We start from the raw sequence: 17,557 nt of genomic DNA, 5'->3' as shown, positions 1-17,557 counted from the left end.
AGATGACATTCTCGATGATCTACCAAACTTGATTGCTTCATCTTGAATCTGTGTTGCCAATTCCCTGGTTGGAGACAGAACCAAGACGGTTGGGCTTGTTGTGCTCCACGGAGGAGGCGAGCGCAGCCTCGAGCTTGTCCATGATGTCGACCTCCCCCATCTCCACCCGCACTGACTCGTCCTAGAAGTATGCCGCCTCCGCCCTCACCCCTCATACTCCCGTCCCCGGCACACGAACGCCGCCTCCCGGGTGTGCGCGCGGTGTTCAGAGTTAAGGAATATGTCCGCCCTTGCCATCTCCTCTCACAGTCTCTCTCCCTCTTGAGTCTCGATGCTGACAGCGGCTGCGGTAGGACGGTTCCATCTCTCGACCTTTCTCGCGTAGCGCTCGGTGAGAGTGTGTCAGTTACTTGGGCCGGGAGAAAAGGCCCAATCAACCACAAGGCTCATATTGTGCCCGTGGAGAAGCAGCCCTCTAGGGCAGTCGGCCCAGGAAAAAAACATGGAGTGTAGGCCGGAATAAAGAGCAGATCTAACGGCTGAAATCATCCAAACCACGTAAATTGATGGTTAGAAAGGCCTAGGTCGTGAGAGGGCACGAAAAGGGCCCGGTTTACTGTCCTAAATTAGGGAAGTTAGAGTGGCACCACCCGCCGTGAAGAACCTCCCTGAAGCAGCTCCAAAGGAATTGAGCCGTAGCGCACGAGAAAAAGATGTGGTTGAAATCCTCCTTTGTGTCGCACAGAGCCGTCCCCGGGGCCATTGCATTTGAGAACATCCACCCCTGAAGGTAATCGTTCGCGGATCCATTGCCACATGAAATTTAGCTCATATTCACGAACTCACATATTTTTGGGCCAAGGCACGAGTCATTTGTCAAAACTAGTGACAAGCACAGAACCGTCGAGGCCATCTACCTCGAGAAGCTCGTGTTGTTTGTACAACTACATTTTAAAGGTAATTACCATCTTATCAAAATATACTGCTGTTATCATGCTTGTGCTAATACATTCATAATTTTGTAGGTCTCTGTTTGAAATTGTGGAAAAGTAATATGGTAACAAGTGAGCATCAAGCGACAAGAATCCATCTGAATAGTTTCTAAGATCCTTTTTATGTTCTTGGTAGTTGAATGCCATGAGTTTTGATTAAGTGGACATATATTTGTACCTAAAAAAATTGACCTTAAAAGCTCAGCCCGGCTAACTTCATTTCCTATATCCGCCACTGCGTGGGTGGGAGCGCGGGTGGCGCCGAGCCATCGCACCAGGTCACTCCGTCCGTGTAGATTTGCTTCTGTTTCGTCTTCATGTGATGTGGCGGTTGGACCTACATCGGTCCGCTTACCTCTGTCTACTTGGTCTTCGGACAACGGACTGGGGGAGCGACGAGCCGCTGCCTGCCGCACTAGGTCGTCGGGTGCGTGGATTTCCTTCTGCTTCGTCTTCCTAGTCTTTTTTTTTTTGGGATAGCTCGGCACTGGATGTGGGCCAAGGTCTGAATGTTTGGGCCAAGACCACTCAACTGTTGTTTTTCTTTCTTTCTTTTAAACTCTATAAACACCCCAAAAGAAAAATTAAACTCTATACACTAGAAGACAATGATTCTATTTTGTGCCCCCAAACAGATCCTTCCATGGCACTTCCGTGTAATTTGGTGACGCGGAATGAAGCTAACACAAAGAAATAATTACAAACATGCTGAACTGTAAGTCTGTAATCCATGCCTAAAACGGTGTTGATAGGTGATAGGTTAATAGCTGAGGTCATTTAGCAACGAAACATGGACTTTTCTGAAAGACCTAACATGCATAGGGAACATGTTAGTAATTCAGCAAACAGTTCTTTTTAAATCAATTTAGCAAAGAGTTTGTTGTCTGCAATCTGTAATTTTAAAGCTGCATTGACAGTAAAGAACTTTTTTCCCCGCAAAAAAATACAATAAAGAATGTGTTCATTGACATCACTGGTTATGATGATAAATTGTAACTTAAAAAAGATAAATTGATAATTTTGATTTGGTTGGGATGCACCAAGCCTAGGCAATAGTGCAACACCTAGGCGACACTTGAGGGTCCCGCTAGCAAGGTAGTATGGTAGACTCTCCCTCATAATAATAAAATAATTTAATATCGTTGTGGGCATATAACCCACATATCAGATATTAAACTGATAAAAACAAACACTACACTTGATCTTAGCCAAAAGGCCAAGAAAGGTATGATCTGAAACGATGCAGCACTTTGGACCAACTTAACTGTCTGCGTGGATGATGTGGGACTAAACAAATTGGAAGCGCGGACGATAAGACTTGTACAGCCCAATAACTTATCAGACAGATTTGTGAAGCCAACAATACGATACCAGGCAGGCCGTATGCACAAGGTTGCAGAGTGCCAGCGACTTGTTGTTTCCTCTACCTTGGAACTGAATCACAAGACATCGATCTTCCCATGAAGAGCGTCAAAACGACACCATCTGAAAATTCGGACGTCTGAACTATCACCCCCCCAAGTAAATACAAATTCTTCAGACAGACTATTCAGCTAACTGGCAATTAACTAACCTATCACAATTTACAGCCAGTTATCCGGCTACTACAAGTCTTCACACGTTACCCGGTCTGCCTGAGCCCGCCCTGAAAGATGCAGCAGTGAACAAGTCGGGAGTCAGGGCAGTACTCCAAGGCCCCGCCATGGCCTCTGACTCTGACGGCAGCTGCACCTGCGATGATCTGTAAGTCGCTCCGTGCTCAGCACGCTCGAGCACGAGCTGGGCATGCCATTGCTGCACACCTTTCTCAATCACTTGGCAGCAAGGAGGTGCAGCTGGGGCAAACTGCGTTCAAATTACCTGTAGCAAAATGAAAATATTGGTTAAACATGTGGTTTTATATGAAACTGATGACGATATGCGGGTTAAATGCAAACACATCTACACTGATCGTGATAAATACTCGAACAGATAAACTACCAAGGAGTGGAAGTGCAGCTACACATACAGTAAAGATCGTCGAAACTGGATACAGAACTATTCAACTAAACCTTCAATCCACGAATCACAACCGGATTCTGGTCGACAGACCATGTCCACTGTCCACATAAGCATCACACAAGTGACCAGCCAGCCTGCCACTACTATTCTTCAGTTCTCACGCGATACCGTGTCCCACCCAGATCAGTTCCATGGCAACCACAAATCCCAGTCCAAGGTCAGTAATAATGCACCAGTGGAGACGCCAAGACAGTAAGCAACAGAATCCTTGACACAAACTCCTTCGTAACGACCCCGGCTGCAAGGGGCAAAAACATATAATGGGAGCAAGAGCCGCTTCTTTGTCCGTCTCATGCTACTTCTCCATAAGGCCATTGATGCCTTACCTGGCCAGTGCATAACTTGAGGATCTGGCTTCCATGCTAGTTTCATCAGAAACCGTGCAACCCCTCCAATTTTCGAACAAGACACACAACAACAAACTGTACATACCTTCCTTCGGCCTGGTTCTTGTGCTGCTGATCTCCTTGGCCTCTCCCGCAAGTTCCTGCACGGAGCAGGAGAAGACCTCCCTTCTCCAGTTCCTCGCTGGACTCTCACGGGATGGTGGCCTCGCCGCCTCATGGCAGGATGGCACGGATTGCTGCAAGTGGGAAGGGATCACCTGCAGGAAAGATAGGACGGTCACCAAAATCTTGCTGCCTTCAAAGGGCCTCGAGGGGAAAATCTCACAGTCCCTTGGGATCCTCACCGGGCTGCAGTACCTTGACCTCTCTCACAACTCGCTGTCCGGTGGTCTGCCGCTGGAAGTGTTGCTGTCCAGCAGCATCATCATCCTTGATGTAAGCTTTAACCAGCTCAATGGAACGCTCCAGGAGCTGCCATCTTCAACCCCTGCCCGACCTCTGCAGGTACTGAACATCTCAAGCAACCTATTCGCGGGACAGTTTCCATCCACCACATGGAAAGCAATGGAGAATCTGATGGCAGTCAACGCAAGTAATAACAGCTTTACAGGGCAGATACCAACTCATTTCTGTAGCAGTTCACCATCCCTCGCTGTGCTAAATCTGTGTTTAAACAAATTCAGTGGCAACATCCCCAAACAACTTGGTGATTGCTCCAAGCTGAGAGAGCTCAGGTTCGGGTACAACAACGTCAGTGGAATAGTCCCAGATGAACTTTTCAATGCTACTTTGTTGGAATACCTGTCTTTTCGTAATAATCATTTAAACGGAGTTCTTGATGGTGTGCACATAACCAAGCTCAGAAATCTAGTAACACTCGATCTTGGTGGGAACAACTTCAGTGGCGAGATTCCAGATTCCATAGGCCAGCTCAAAAAATTGGAGGAGTTCCATTTGGACAACAACAATTTGTCAGGAGAGCTGCCATCAGCTCTAAGCAACTGCACGAATCTCATAGCAATTGATCTCAAGAAAAACAATTTCAGTGGACAGCTCACCAAGGTCAATCTCTCCAACCTGCCAAATCTAAAGACATTGGATGTTTACTTCAACAGCTTCAGTGGCACAGTTCCAGAAAGCATATACTCTTGCAGCAATCTGACTGCACTGCGGGTATCTACCAACAAATTAGAAGGGCAGCTTTCACCAAGAATGGGTGATCTGAAGAGCCTCACCTTCCTATCACTCTCTACAAACTCTTTCAGTAATATCACAAACGCACTTCACATCCTTAAGAGCTGCAGGAACCTTACCACTCTGCTTATCGGCGATAATTTCAAGCAAGAGCTCATGCCAGAGGATGACAGAATTGATGGCTTTGAGAATCTCCAGGTTTTGGACATCGAAAATTGCCAGCTGTCGGGAAAAATACCTCTATGGATATCAAGGCTCACAAATTTGGAGATGTTACTTTTAAAAAGAAATCGACTCACTGGACCGAAACCAAGCTGGATCAACTCCCTAAGCCATCTCTTCTTTATAGATGTGTCAAACAACAATCTTACAGGAAAAATCCCGTTAACCTTGATGGAGATGCCAATGCTAAAATCAATTGAAAGTGCAACTCATTGGGACCCAAGGGTCTTTGAGTTACCTATTTATTACAATGGTCCATCACTTCAATACCGTGTTGTTACATCTTTTCCAACAGTGTTGAATCTAAGCAACAACAGCTTGACAGGTGTGATTCCCCCACAGATTGGTCAGTTGAAAGTGCTTGCTGTACTTGATTTCAGTTTTAATAAGTTATCCGGGCAGATCCCACAATGTATTTGCAACCTCACAAACTTGCAGGTGCTAGACTTGTCCAGTAACAATCTCACAGGTGATATCCCAGTTGCATTGAACGCCCTGCACTTCCTTTCAGCATTCAACATTTCAAACAATAACCTGGAAGGGCCTATTCCATCTGGAGGCCAGTTTGATACATTTCAGAATTCTAGTTTCGACGGGAACCCAAAGCTGTGTGGCTCTGTTCTCACTCACATATGCAATTCAGCAGAAGCGCATGAAGCCATCATTCTGTCAGGAAAACAAACTAACTGCAAGGTGGCCTTTGTGATTGCCTTCAGTGTGTTCTTTGGTGTAGGGGTGTTGTATGATCAGTTAGTCTTATCAAGGTATTTTAGCTAGTCCTGCTTGGGTTCACATATTGGTTTATGAAAATTTCGTTCATAACAGGCTGCTACTCAGGTTTAGCAACAAGTCCAGAAAATAAGCTTCTCCTCTAGGTGAGTCACAATTAGGTAGCAGCTAAATATTCCAGGGTGAAGAGTGATTTCATTATGTGGAGATGTAAAAGTATGTAACAATGTAAGACATTCTGTCAAAAACTCAGTCATCTCAGCATTCCATCTAACCCGATTCAGCACATCAGAGTATGTACCCTTGATGTTCTAATAGCTTTAATTTCAACAATAAACGCATATAATTGTTGACATCATCAGCTGGGGAAAACATGGTACAGTGCCAGCTACTTCGCTGTTTCTCTAGCATCAGTAAAGAATATCGGTAGGTACATGTACACGGGGTCGATCACAAATAAGTTACTGCAACTTCACCAGACAATGAACAGCACCAAAAGAACATTGCAGAATTATTTCAAAAAATAAGGCATAGATGAAGGGAAAAAACTTACCGATTTACCGAAGACAAAACAGAGTTCAACCACGAAAAGTATCATTTCAAGGAGTCTACTTAAATGTCATCCTCTCTTTTCTCGGTAACGGATAGCTATCCTAATTTCTTATTCCAGTTCCATTCTTACTGGTGCAGGAGTCCAAAGTGCATCATTGAAAGGCACACGGTCGAGCCATACTAAATCCTTGGGTACATCATTGAAAGGCACACCTCCAAAAATCTATAACAAAATGTTCCTACGATAACAAGGATGGTATCTGCTACAAAGACAATCACTGGCATTGAACCTATTTTATAAGCAGAGTACATCTCAAAGTTTTGAGTAAAAGGGACGCTAATTACGCACCCAACATATACTAGCAGCGAGTGTTTTCGAGCGATGTACGTCGGCAGAGGCTGCAACTTGACTGCTCTCCTAGCCTCCGGCTTCCATCCGCCAGCGCACGCCACACTGCAAGGCACCGAGTCGTAACAAATTGCTCTCTCGTCCTCGCGGGGGACTGCGGGGCCAGAGGAAGGTGACGGGATGTGCCCCTCAGCCCTGAGCTGATCCTCTGCATGCCTTTCGTCCAGGCCCCGGGTGCCACAGGACAGGTCTGCCGCGGCGCCGGCCGCCGGCAAACTGGATCGCCGCCTGTGCGAAGCTGGTTTCGGGTTTCGTGTGATAGGAGATGAACCGGGCACGCAAGTGGACCGGCTTGTATAGACAGACTTAAATCAGGTCACAGAGCTGGTGGATCCGGGAATCTGCCTCGATGACGTCAACGGCATGCGGCGGGTCCGGTATTCGAGGAGCATGAGGATGATCCAGGCCGACATGCCACAACAACCATGGCTCAGCCTGCGGCGGGCCTCTTCTTCGGCTCACAAAGCCCTCGGAAAGACAAGTCAGGGGACAGAAAAATGTTCATCGACGACACGTACGTGGACTTGGGGGGAACCCATACTAGTACATTACTCGTCCTTATTGTTCGATGCAGAACATGGTATTCATACATAGTCCATTTATCAGTATGTTCAAAAGAACGTGCATACCTGATAGCTTCACTATCTCGCGGGAAAGGGGTACCAGTACCAGACCAGGAATTTGCTTTTGTCCAATCCATGCCTGAACCTGAACCTGAACACAAGAACACGGGATAAAGAAGAAAACCAGACAATAATGGGTAGAGCTACACCTAGGACAGATCATCAGCACAACACCATCTCGAAACAAAAGAAAACCGCATGAAATGGAAATGTCGTTCTTTATTTTAAACTTCGCACCAATCATTCAACTACTAATTAACAATATGTGCACTGTATTGCCTGCTAGTTCCACCCTAAAGACCCATGTCCACACAAGGATCAGAAGTTCAGAACCAAGCAACTAATGATTCAACCACTCAACTGCCATTATCTACACAAAACCCGCCACTCTCACACGCTGCCTGGTTTACTTTGAAATGCTTCCGAGCTCAGATGGCAACCACGAATCCACAATAATAGTGCGCAAGTGGAGCCAGGAGAATGGAGAAACAGCAGCAAACGTAAACATCAGACAATAATAGCGGGCAACTAAACGCCTCAGGTCAAAGAGGATGGAAGAGACCACATATCACCCACTTGGCATCATTCACATATTGACAGATAAGTCAATGCTCTTGACTGAAAGCGCCTTCCGCAATAATGCTTCCCTGTACTATCTTGCTGATCAAATCTTCGCAAACCTTCAGCAACTGCTGTTGACTTCTTTCTCAGCCTTTCTATGAAAAACTGCTTTCTTTTCTTGTATTCACGTATTTTCCTGTTAAGCAAAGGATGCATCATGAAATGGTAACTTTTTGTCAGTATTAGTTAGATTTGTTTCATGAAGGTAGTAACACAAGTGATGTCTGGTCAAGCATAATTACAATATGCTGTTAGAATCAATAAGGATTGGGTCAAGGATGGCCAGAAAAGATATGTTTTGTGCGGTCAGCAGTCAGGAAAAATGGGCAATTGGCCCATTAGAGTACAGCAGGCCGCCAATAGCCAGACACTGAAACGTCAGTGTGAACTAAGAAACTGCTGGTGAGCTGGTGTCTGATTTTGTTGACCCCAATTTCCTTTCTTTCCCCTCAATCTCTTTCATGATTAGACCACCATTGATGCTTTACCCAACCACAGCACGACTTAAGCATCTGGCATCCACCCTAGTTTCAGCACAAAAACCATGCAGCCACTCCATTTTCCATACACAAAGTGCAGCAGAAAATTAACTTTCTTTGCCCTTTTGCTGTTGATCTCCTTGGCCTCTCCCACCAGTTCTTGCACAGAGAAGGAGAAGGGGTCCCTCCTGCAGTTTCTCAGTGATCTGTCGTCGGACGGTGGCCTCGCCGCGTCCTGGAAGCAGAACGGCGCAGACTGCTGCGAATGGGAAGGGGTCACCTGTGGCGAGGATGGGGCAGTCACAGATGTCTCATTGGCTTTGAAGGGCCTTGAGGGGCGCATAACACCGTCCCTCGGTAACCTTGCTGGCCTTCTGCGCCTCAACCTGTCCCACAATTCGCTGTCGGGTGGCCTGCCACTGGAACTGGTGTCGTCCGGTAGCATCATCGTCCTTGATGTCAGCTTCAACCGCCTCAGAGGAGACATGCAAGAGCTGCCATCTTCAACCCCATCACGACCTCTTCAGGTACTGAACATCTCAAGCAACTTGTTCACAGGACGGTTTCCATCATCCACCACCTGGGAGGTGATGGACAATCTGGTTGTGCTCAACGCCAGCAATAACAGCTTCACTGGGCAAATACCGGATAATTTCTGCAGCAGCTCGTCATTGTTAGCTGTAGTTGAGCTCTGTTACAACCAATTTACAGGCATCATCCCTCCTGGACTTGGTAACTGCTCCATGCTCAGAGTGCTCAAGGTTGGACACAACAACCTCCACGGGACTCTCCCAAATGAACTCTTTGATGCTTCCTTACTGGAGTACCTCTCACTTCCTAGCAATGTTCTAGATGGAGTGCTAGACGGTGCTCAGATAATCAAGCTCAGCAATCTAGTTACACTAGACCTAGGAGGGAATAATTTCAGCGGCAAGATTCCGGATTCCATTGGTGAGCTCGAGAGACTAGAAGTGTTGCATTTGGACTACAACAACATGTCAGGGGAGCTGCCATCAGCCCTGAGCAACTGCACAAATCTGGTAACAATTAACTTCAAGAGCAACAACCTCAGCGGAGAACTTAGCAAGGTCAACTTCTCCACCCTGCCTAGGCTCAAAACTCTAGATGTTCTGTACAACAACTTCAACGGCAGAGTTCCAGAAAGTTTGTATACCTGCAGCAATCTGACTGCATTGCGGCTATCTGGCAACAACTTACATGGGCAGCTCTCACCAAGAATAGGCAATCTGAAGCACCTCACCTTCCTTTCACTTGCTATAAACTCTTTCACAAACATCACAAATGCGCTTCACATTCTTCAGAGGTGCACCAACCTTAACACACTGCTTATGGGAAGCAGCTTCAGGGGCGAGTTAATGCCAGAGGATGACTTCATTGATGGTTTTGAGAATCTTCAGGTCCTCTCCTTAAATGATTGCTCGTTGTTAGGTAAAATACCTCTTTGGATATCGAAGCTAGCAAAATTAGAGATGTTGATATTATCTGAAAATCAACTCACCGGATCAATACCAGCCTGGATCGAAGACCTAAAGCACCTTTTCTATCTAGACATATCAAACAATAGCCTCACTGGAGAAATTCCAACAAACCTGCTGGATATGCAAATGTTGCAGTCAGAGAAGACTACAACCAGTTTAGACCCGAGGGTCTTCGAACTACCAGTTTATAAGGGTCCATCACTTCAGTACCGCATACCCATTGCTTTCGCCAAAGTGCTGGATCTAAGCAACAATAAATTAACTGGTGAGATCCCTCCGGAGATCGGCCAGCTGAAATCCCTTCTTTCCCTCAATTTGAGCTTCAATGCCCTAAGAGGACAGATCCCAATATCAGTATGCAATCTCAGAAACCTGCAAATACTGGACTTCTCGAACAACAATCTCACTGGTGCAATCCCAGCTGCACTGAACAGCCTGTACTTCCTTTCAGCATTCAACGTTTCTAACAATGACCTAGGTGGTCCTATCCCATTCGGAGGTCAGTTTAACACATTCCAAAATTCTTGCTTCGATGGGAATCCAAAGCTCTGTGGCTCTATACTCACTCACAAATGTGGTCCAGCTTCAACACCTCCACCCACCACCATGGCAACCAAACAAACTGACTACAAGGCCGCCTTCGCGATTGCCTTCAGCGCGTTCTTTGGTGTAGGGGTGTTGTATGATCAGCTAGTCTTATCAAGGTTTTTGCGCTAGGACTGTCCACTTTCCATATCGGTCTATCTCCGCTTCTTTGGGATCAGGCTGCTTTTCGGTTTAGCAAAATGCCCGTCAAACAAGCTTCCCGAGGTTCAAGTCATAACTAGAGTTACAAAATTATTCTAGTGCGAAGCATGATTCCATTTCGTGGAGATTTACAAGTATGTAAAAATGTAAGATTGTTGGCTGAAGCTTTCTGTACCTGTAACCCATCCCATATTGTTGGTGTGCTGTGTATTTTCTTCTTCTTTCAGGAAAACGAATTCTGCACTGAAACTTAAATTTTTCACAGTTTACTTTGCTTCATGCAAAATCAGTATACTACTACACTAAATAAGCAAGATGAACTGATGTAGTATGGTGCATACGACGAGTCACTGCTATCACAGAACAGCATGCCAAAAATCCATCACAAAATCTTCTTAGAACAAGCACAACAGTACACTGAACAGGTTTGGTAAGCAGCGTATCTCGAAAAATAAACCGTCCGCGGCAGGTGTTTTTTTGGAGGCCGTACCTCCGCACAGCGCGTCACCGGACTGCTGTCCTCCCGACGGCATCTGCCCGGCGGCGCGCGTTGCGAGCTCCACGATTCCGGGGTTCCGGGCCGTTGCCTCGCCCTCTCCCTCGCGGGGAACTGCGGAGCCAGAGCAAGGCGACGGAGCGTGCCCCTGAGTACATACCTAGCCACCGGGCACCCCGCTCCGCAGCACGGATTTACCGAGCCGCCGCCCCGCCGGCCGCCGCATTGCCAAGCTCTAGTAGTACGGATTTATCGGTTTTCATCTGTTTTGTCTTTTGTTTTTCAGTTACTTTGTTCTTCATCTGTTTTCTTCAGGTTTTTCTTCTTTTTTTCATTTTTATTCAACACATGTTTACTCTTTTTTCACATGAATGTACATTTTCCGTATACATCAGAAACATTATGCTAATGCACGTTAAAAAAAAATTCAACACAAGATTACATTTTTTTTCCAAATATATATTTTGATGTCTATTTTTTCTCATAGACATTGTACATTTTTTATACATCTTATCTATTTTCTATACAAGTTTAAATTTCTTAAATAATATATGATTAACATTTTTCAAATATATGTGTTTGATGACTACCTTTTCTTCATACATATTGTACATTTTTTAATACATCAGAAACATTTGTATACAAGTTCATATTTTTAAAATACATGATTAATTATTGTTTTCAAATTTATGTTTTGATCTGAAACATTAATACATGTTCTCATTTTTCTTATACATCAGGAACATTTTTTATACACGTTTAACATTTTTAAAACATATTTGAACATTTTCAAAATACATAATTAACATTTAAAAAAAATTGTGTTTCATGACTACTCTTTTTATACACATTGTATATTTTTCGTATATATCAAGATTTTTTTTATCAAAATACATTTAATTTTTTTAAATACATGACTATTTTTTTGGGTACATGATTAACATTTTTGTATAGAACTAGAAAAACAATACCCCCTCCGATCCATATTAATTGACACAGAAAGAGATTCCACACGTTCCTCTTTGGCTCGATCTGACATCGATCCCGAAAGAGATTCCACACGTTCCTCTTGGGCTCGATCTGACATCGATCCCGAAAGAGATTCCACACGTTCCTCTTGAGCTCGATTTGACATTGAGACCAAGGGTAGCGGATTTAGGGTCTGATCTGACATCGAGATGGAATATTCTCACGGTCATTCTGGCCCTGATACGACATCATGTATGAGGAGAGCGGCTACGGGATCCGACCTGAGGTCAATCCTGGTAGAGGTTTCTCACACTCTCCCAAACTTTAATGTGAATCCACGACTAGGGAAAACGGCTCCGGGACCCGATCTGACATCGATCCGGGGGAAGGCTTCTCACCCTCCTCCTCGGCTAGATCCGACATCAAGGCCAAGGGAAGCAGCCCGTGCTGCTCTTCGACCTAGCGCGAAACCAGGCCCAAGAAGATCAGTTCTTCGTGAAGATCCACATTGTACTCCATGCTAATGAACCTCATGATCCGACCTGGAGCAAAGGACTCGACCTGAACGAGGTGGCTAGCTGAGTTGGCGACGTAGTTGACGCCGCCGAAGACAACCATATGGCCTGCCACAAAGTGCGTTGGTTTCAATCTAAGCGTTGATCTTGACTCTCATCGCGACGATCACCTAGCGGGACCTGCATTGGCCACCATTGACAGAGCTAAATCAAGAATATCTCAGGGTAAGCTAGGCATCTAGGAGCAATGGCAACAAAGACACATGGTTTCCGCAGGTTCAGACTCTCCGAAGAGATAATACCCTACATCCTCCTTGTGTTTATTGCGTTGGAGTGCGTACAGAGGTAATCTACCACGGGATTGTATGATCTAACTTGTCTGTTACGAGCATGGCCCCTTAGTTTATATAGGTACCAGAGGGTCCTAGGGTACAAGATCCTAGTCAGCTACGTATGGGGAGGCATGGTCCTCCACAAATCCAGCGTCTTGGAGTATACGTCAAGCCTTCTGGATCTTCCTTATAATCATCATGGGCTACCCGAAATGGCCCAGGACGCGACCGATAAGGAGTCCTGTCACGACCGATTTTCCAATAAAAATATTTATTGAGAAACCGATCCCTTTTATGGTCCAGTAGAGAAGAATCCTCCTCACTGGTAGACAAATTTTTTATCACAGAAGAAAAACCAGGAGTACTAAATATAATACAAGGTTGAGCGAAGATAGCTCAACGATTTATTACAAGCACGCCGATAATACAAAAAGGCGGATAGGGTGGCATACTACTGACTCGCAAAGAAACAACGGTGGTGGGTATGTCATAGTGGGGTGGGTGACATGACTCCTGAATCTAACAACTCTTCGAGCGTCGGAGTGAGGCTCGAGGATTCTTATTGTGGGTGGCGGAAGCGTATATAATACAAGTGACCAAAATCCAGGATCGCACGGGACTGACTGGGACTCCTCTAGGCGTCGGACTCGCTATCAAACTCTTCATCCATGAGATCGCCTTCGTCCACATCTGGCCAAATCAACAAGCCAGGTGAGTACTATGAAAGTACTCGCAAGACAGTTCAGACATAAGATACAATAAATGTAAACATGATGCATATGAACAGATTAACAGGCGCACTCAGACAATGAGATAGCAATGCATGGAAAATAAAAGGGGGGTCGGGCGGTAGTCCTCCCGAAATCCCAAAGTAATACTGAGGGCCAATCGAGTGTCTGAATGACTCCTCGAAAGGATATAAAAGAAATAACAATGCCGCAGTCGGGCATCAAGGCGACACCACATAAAGGGCTTATAATAGAATATAAAAGACAGTGCGTGCCATAGTCGGACGTCTGAGCGACATCAATAAAGGCCTTATATCAAAAGTAAATAACAAGAGTGCCACAGTCGGACGTCTGAGCGACATCACATAAAGGGCTTATATCAAAAGTAAATAATGAGAGTGCCACAGTCGGAGGTCTGAGCGACATCACATAAAGGGCTTATATCGAAAGTAAATAACAAGAGTACCACAGTCGGACGTCTGAGCGACATCACATAAAGGGCTTATATCAAAAGTAAATAATGAGAGTGCCACAGTCGGACGTCTGAGCGACATCACATAAAGGGCTTATATCAAAAGTAAATAACAAGAGTGCAACAGTCGGACGTCTGAGCGACATCACATAAAGGGCTTATATTTCATAACTTAATATCTCAGTAGCTCATGAATTTAAATCATTTCAAGGGAATATTCAGGTACGAGGTAAATGAAAGATTAGTCCATCCACAGGAATAATAATTCAACCGGGTTTACCACTCAAACTTGTCACCGGGGATTTACCATGGAGACTGACATAGGGACTGGCATCGATATGGATAAGTTGGCCACGGTCCTTGATCATGGACACGATGACTCGGAGAGATTTGACTCTGCAGAGTTTGTACTATTTAACCACAGCCAACGGATTTCAGTAGTCACAAGGGACTAGTTCCGTTTACGGTGTTTTAGGAGAAACACATCTAACCAGTACACACCCATTCAACATTCCGATGCCAGAAATCACCCTCGGCAACGTTCAAGAAAAACCTTGAGACGGGGAGGCTACAACCTCGCGTAGCATGGGATCAAATTTATACCGCGCGCTCTAAGGGGTGCCCCCCTCTCGGTCCCAACCGGAAACACCCATGCCCCCTGACCGGATGACTGGCTTTAATCCAGGGCCATGGAACCCTCATCCGGGCCCTCTATTTGGTGTGTACAAGGAAAGAGGTTAACCACTTACTAAACCGCATTCTTTGCAGAAAACATGTGGCAGCACGAAAGGGGAAGAACGGTAACGTGGCTCAGACCACGTTAACGTCGAAGTTTATCGGATGACGAAGACTGGCATGCTACAACAATACCATCTTACTACCTTTCATGTCACCACATGATCAGGTCATCTCTCATCAAAGATCACGGTATCTTCGGAACACACGGATAGTTGCCTTGCATGCAACGAGATACTCACCGATGCTCATATGCCATGCACAACCATTCAAGCAAACATGCAAAAACACCTATCATATCAAAAGTTCAAACATGCTTGCCTGGTTCGAAGAAGTCGGAGTCTAGTTCGGCGAAGTTCGCGGCTCCGTCACCTCCTCCGGAACCTACGGTATAGCGAAACCGTACACTAACGTGAAAATCATCGCGTGCATAAAAATTGTTCCAAAAATATTCCAAATAAATACTATAAAAAACTAGACAAAATTATAAGACTGACAGAAAAAGAATCAATCAAAAATCATCTTTTATTAAAAAGATATAAGGGTTTTAGTCCAGGGACTAATCTGTGATGAAACAGAAAAGAACCAGGGACTTAACTGAGAAAACAGAAAACGATTCGGAAAGAAATGCGCCAGCCCAAAGAGAAGACGCATTTTGCCCGAAGGCGCCATCAGAAAACGATTCGAGAGGGAACAGAAGAGAGGCTGACGGGGGGGGTCCCACACGTCAGGTTTAAAACTTCGCCGGCGCCCGAAGGCTGCGGTGGTCGCCGGCGTTGAACCACGGCGAGGCAGGGAGATCGGAGGGTACCAAGAGGTTCAGTGTGTTCTTCCGCGTCGGTGGGTGGTGGACTTGGCCGTCGGAGAGCACCACGTCGACGGCGACACTTTCTCCGGCGGACGGTGGTTCGGGCGATGGTGGAGAACTCCGGTGGGTGCTGCAAACTCCAAATTGTAGCGCGGGTCAGGAGAGTGGATGTACTAGGAAGCTACTGGCAAGAGCTGAGAGGTAGAGGTGCACGCACGGGGGTGAATCGAGCTGGATCCCGTGGCGGGTCGAGGCGGCCGGAGTTGGGGAAGAAGGCTCCCTCGGGGCTCTTCCAGTGGCTTGGCGTGGTATTGGTGGAGTGCAGAGGTGGTGTGGGTTCGAGTTCGAGCTCGGGGCCTCCTTTTATAGGCGATCCGAGGGGGTGGCCGTGAACGGGATATCTCCGGCGAGCGATTACGGCGAGGCAGAGGTTGGGCAGGGGGTTTAGGGGGCTAGGCACCATCAGGGAAGATCACTGGTGCCGTTCCACCGCTAAACCTCGGTCGGGCAAGGCGTAATGCGCCGATCCTCGACGGGGCGGCCGTACGGGCACGGCGGCGGCAGGGAGCGCGCTCCGCGCCTACCAGTTCACGACGAAGGATGGCAGCGTGCACGGGTGAGTGGATGGCCACGCGGCGGCCTCGGGTGGCTTGGGCGGCGCTGGGCGGCGCCGGCCAACGCTGCGCCTCTCTGGCAGCCGCAAAAGCCGCTGCTGCCGTCGCTCACGGGGTGGCGCACCTCCTCCTGCTCGTCGCCGACGTCCGCAAGCCTCCAGGAGATCGTGCGGCGCAGGGATAAGAAGGAGAGAACAGGGCGCAAGGCGCCACCGCGGTACTGGCGAGATCGAGAAGGAGTTCTGAAGAAAACGACAGTGCTCACTGAAACTGTATCTCTGAATTTCTGAACATTGACAGAAACAGTGCCCATCAGGTGTTCGACAAAATGATTTGGCATGAAGAAAAAAAATTCTGGAGCTGGGACTTGGTGAGGTGACCTCTCAATGCATCCAGAGGCTGCCTGATTTTTCTCAGATTTTTAGGAGGAGAATTCAAATGAATTTCATCAAATTTGGCAAATATGGTCCAAACTTGCAGCAAGTACAATTTGAGATATTTGAACTGGAGACCAGTGGATCTTCATGGATCTTGGTTGAGGGCTCTAAGGACTAGCCAGGGAAACTTGTTTGGAGGCCAAACTCAAAGTACAATTGGTAGTTCCTTTGAAAACCTCCAAGGGTCAAAATAGAAGGCAGAAATTATTTTAAAGGGAAGAAAATATATGGGGAGGTTCAACTTGCTGGATTTGAAATATAACTTGACACAAAGATGGGGAATGGCTTTTCGGAGGGGATTTCCACTCATGTCATGGCAAGAAGAGATTTTGAAAAGGGGGAAAAGATCACTCCAAATGCCATAGGGCTATTTTAAAGGATTTTCAAAAGAAATTTCCCAAATGAAAAACATTTGGGTTTGAGTCCACATAAGATGGAAAAACCTCCAAGACCAAAATCAAGTCTTGGGTGAATCCAAAACAAAACACCTGTCATAAAAGAAAATATTTTGAGAGGGAGAGTACTTCAGAAAATTTTAAATAACATCCCTCAAATCAAATAAAAGTTTGAGAAAGCCAAATAATTTTTTTTGGGTGTCACAAGTCCTCAGCCCGGCCCACCAGGCTGGGAGTCAACATGGTGAGAGGCCCCTTAGTGGGACACCATTAGCTCCTCCTCGACACGTTTTGGGTACACATGATGGAGATCCACCATGTGCACCTCGTCGGCTTGCTCCGCCTCAAGGTGCTGGCTGGCCTCCCGATCTTTCTGTATTGGCCACCCACGGGTCAACGAGCGTCAACTGCGGCAAGCTGTCGGGGAAGTTGCCCCGGGCGTTGGCGTCATGGAGATGCATCGACATTAGGTCATACCATCGCGCTGCCTGCATCGCTAAGTGGCAAGATCCCGTCCAAATCTTCTCATGTGTTTCGCAGTTGGTGATCTCCAATCCCCCACCGATGCTGTCGCACGCCGA

General features: G+C 46.3%; 2 protein-coding genes, 1 long non-coding RNA gene and 1 other non-coding gene across 5 annotated transcripts; 2 read left to right on the top strand and 2 right to left on the bottom strand.

The window, feature by feature from the left end:
* Window positions 1-1,478: 1,478 nt before the first annotated feature.
* Window positions 1,479-11,383, bottom strand: LOC120966224 (uncharacterized). Of its 2 annotated transcripts, none has more exons than XR_012187303.1 (3): window positions 10,651-11,383; window positions 7,136-7,220; window positions 1,479-2,852 (listed from the first exon to the last, which is right to left on the bottom strand). It is a non-coding gene; the product is annotated as an uncharacterized lncRNA (long non-coding RNA). The 2 variants fall into 2 exon arrangements; XR_005759539.3 differs by having other exon boundaries at window positions 10,966-11,369.
* LOC120967493 (U2 spliceosomal RNA) lies at window positions 2,022-2,221 on the bottom strand. Its single transcript, XR_005761255.1, has one exon. It is a non-coding gene; the product is annotated as a U2 spliceosomal RNA (small nuclear RNA).
* On the top strand, window positions 2,885-7,129 carry LOC109784786 (receptor-like protein 2). The gene has a single exon (XM_045229753.1). It carries the CDS (start codon window positions 3,413-3,415, stop codon window positions 5,591-5,593), a length of 2,181 nt encoding a protein of 726 aa, XP_045085688.1. The 5' UTR covers window positions 2,885-3,412; the 3' UTR covers window positions 5,594-7,129.
* LOC109784777 (receptor-like protein 2) lies at window positions 8,207-10,652 on the top strand. The gene has a single exon (XM_020343376.4). The coding sequence runs from the start codon at window positions 8,295-8,297 to the stop codon at window positions 10,443-10,445; it is 2,151 nt and encodes a 716-aa protein (XP_020198965.1). The 5' UTR covers window positions 8,207-8,294; the 3' UTR covers window positions 10,446-10,652.
* Window positions 11,384-17,557: the final 6,174 nt, after the last annotated feature.

This window comes from Aegilops tauschii, chromosome 6, assembly GCF_002575655.3.
Source record: "Aegilops tauschii subsp. strangulata cultivar AL8/78 chromosome 6, Aet v6.0, whole genome shotgun sequence".
Classification (NCBI taxonomy): Eukaryota; Viridiplantae; Streptophyta; class Magnoliopsida; order Poales; family Poaceae; genus Aegilops; species Aegilops tauschii.
The sequence above is the reverse complement of the archived record's forward strand: the minus strand, read 5'-3'. Positions and strand labels throughout refer to the sequence as shown.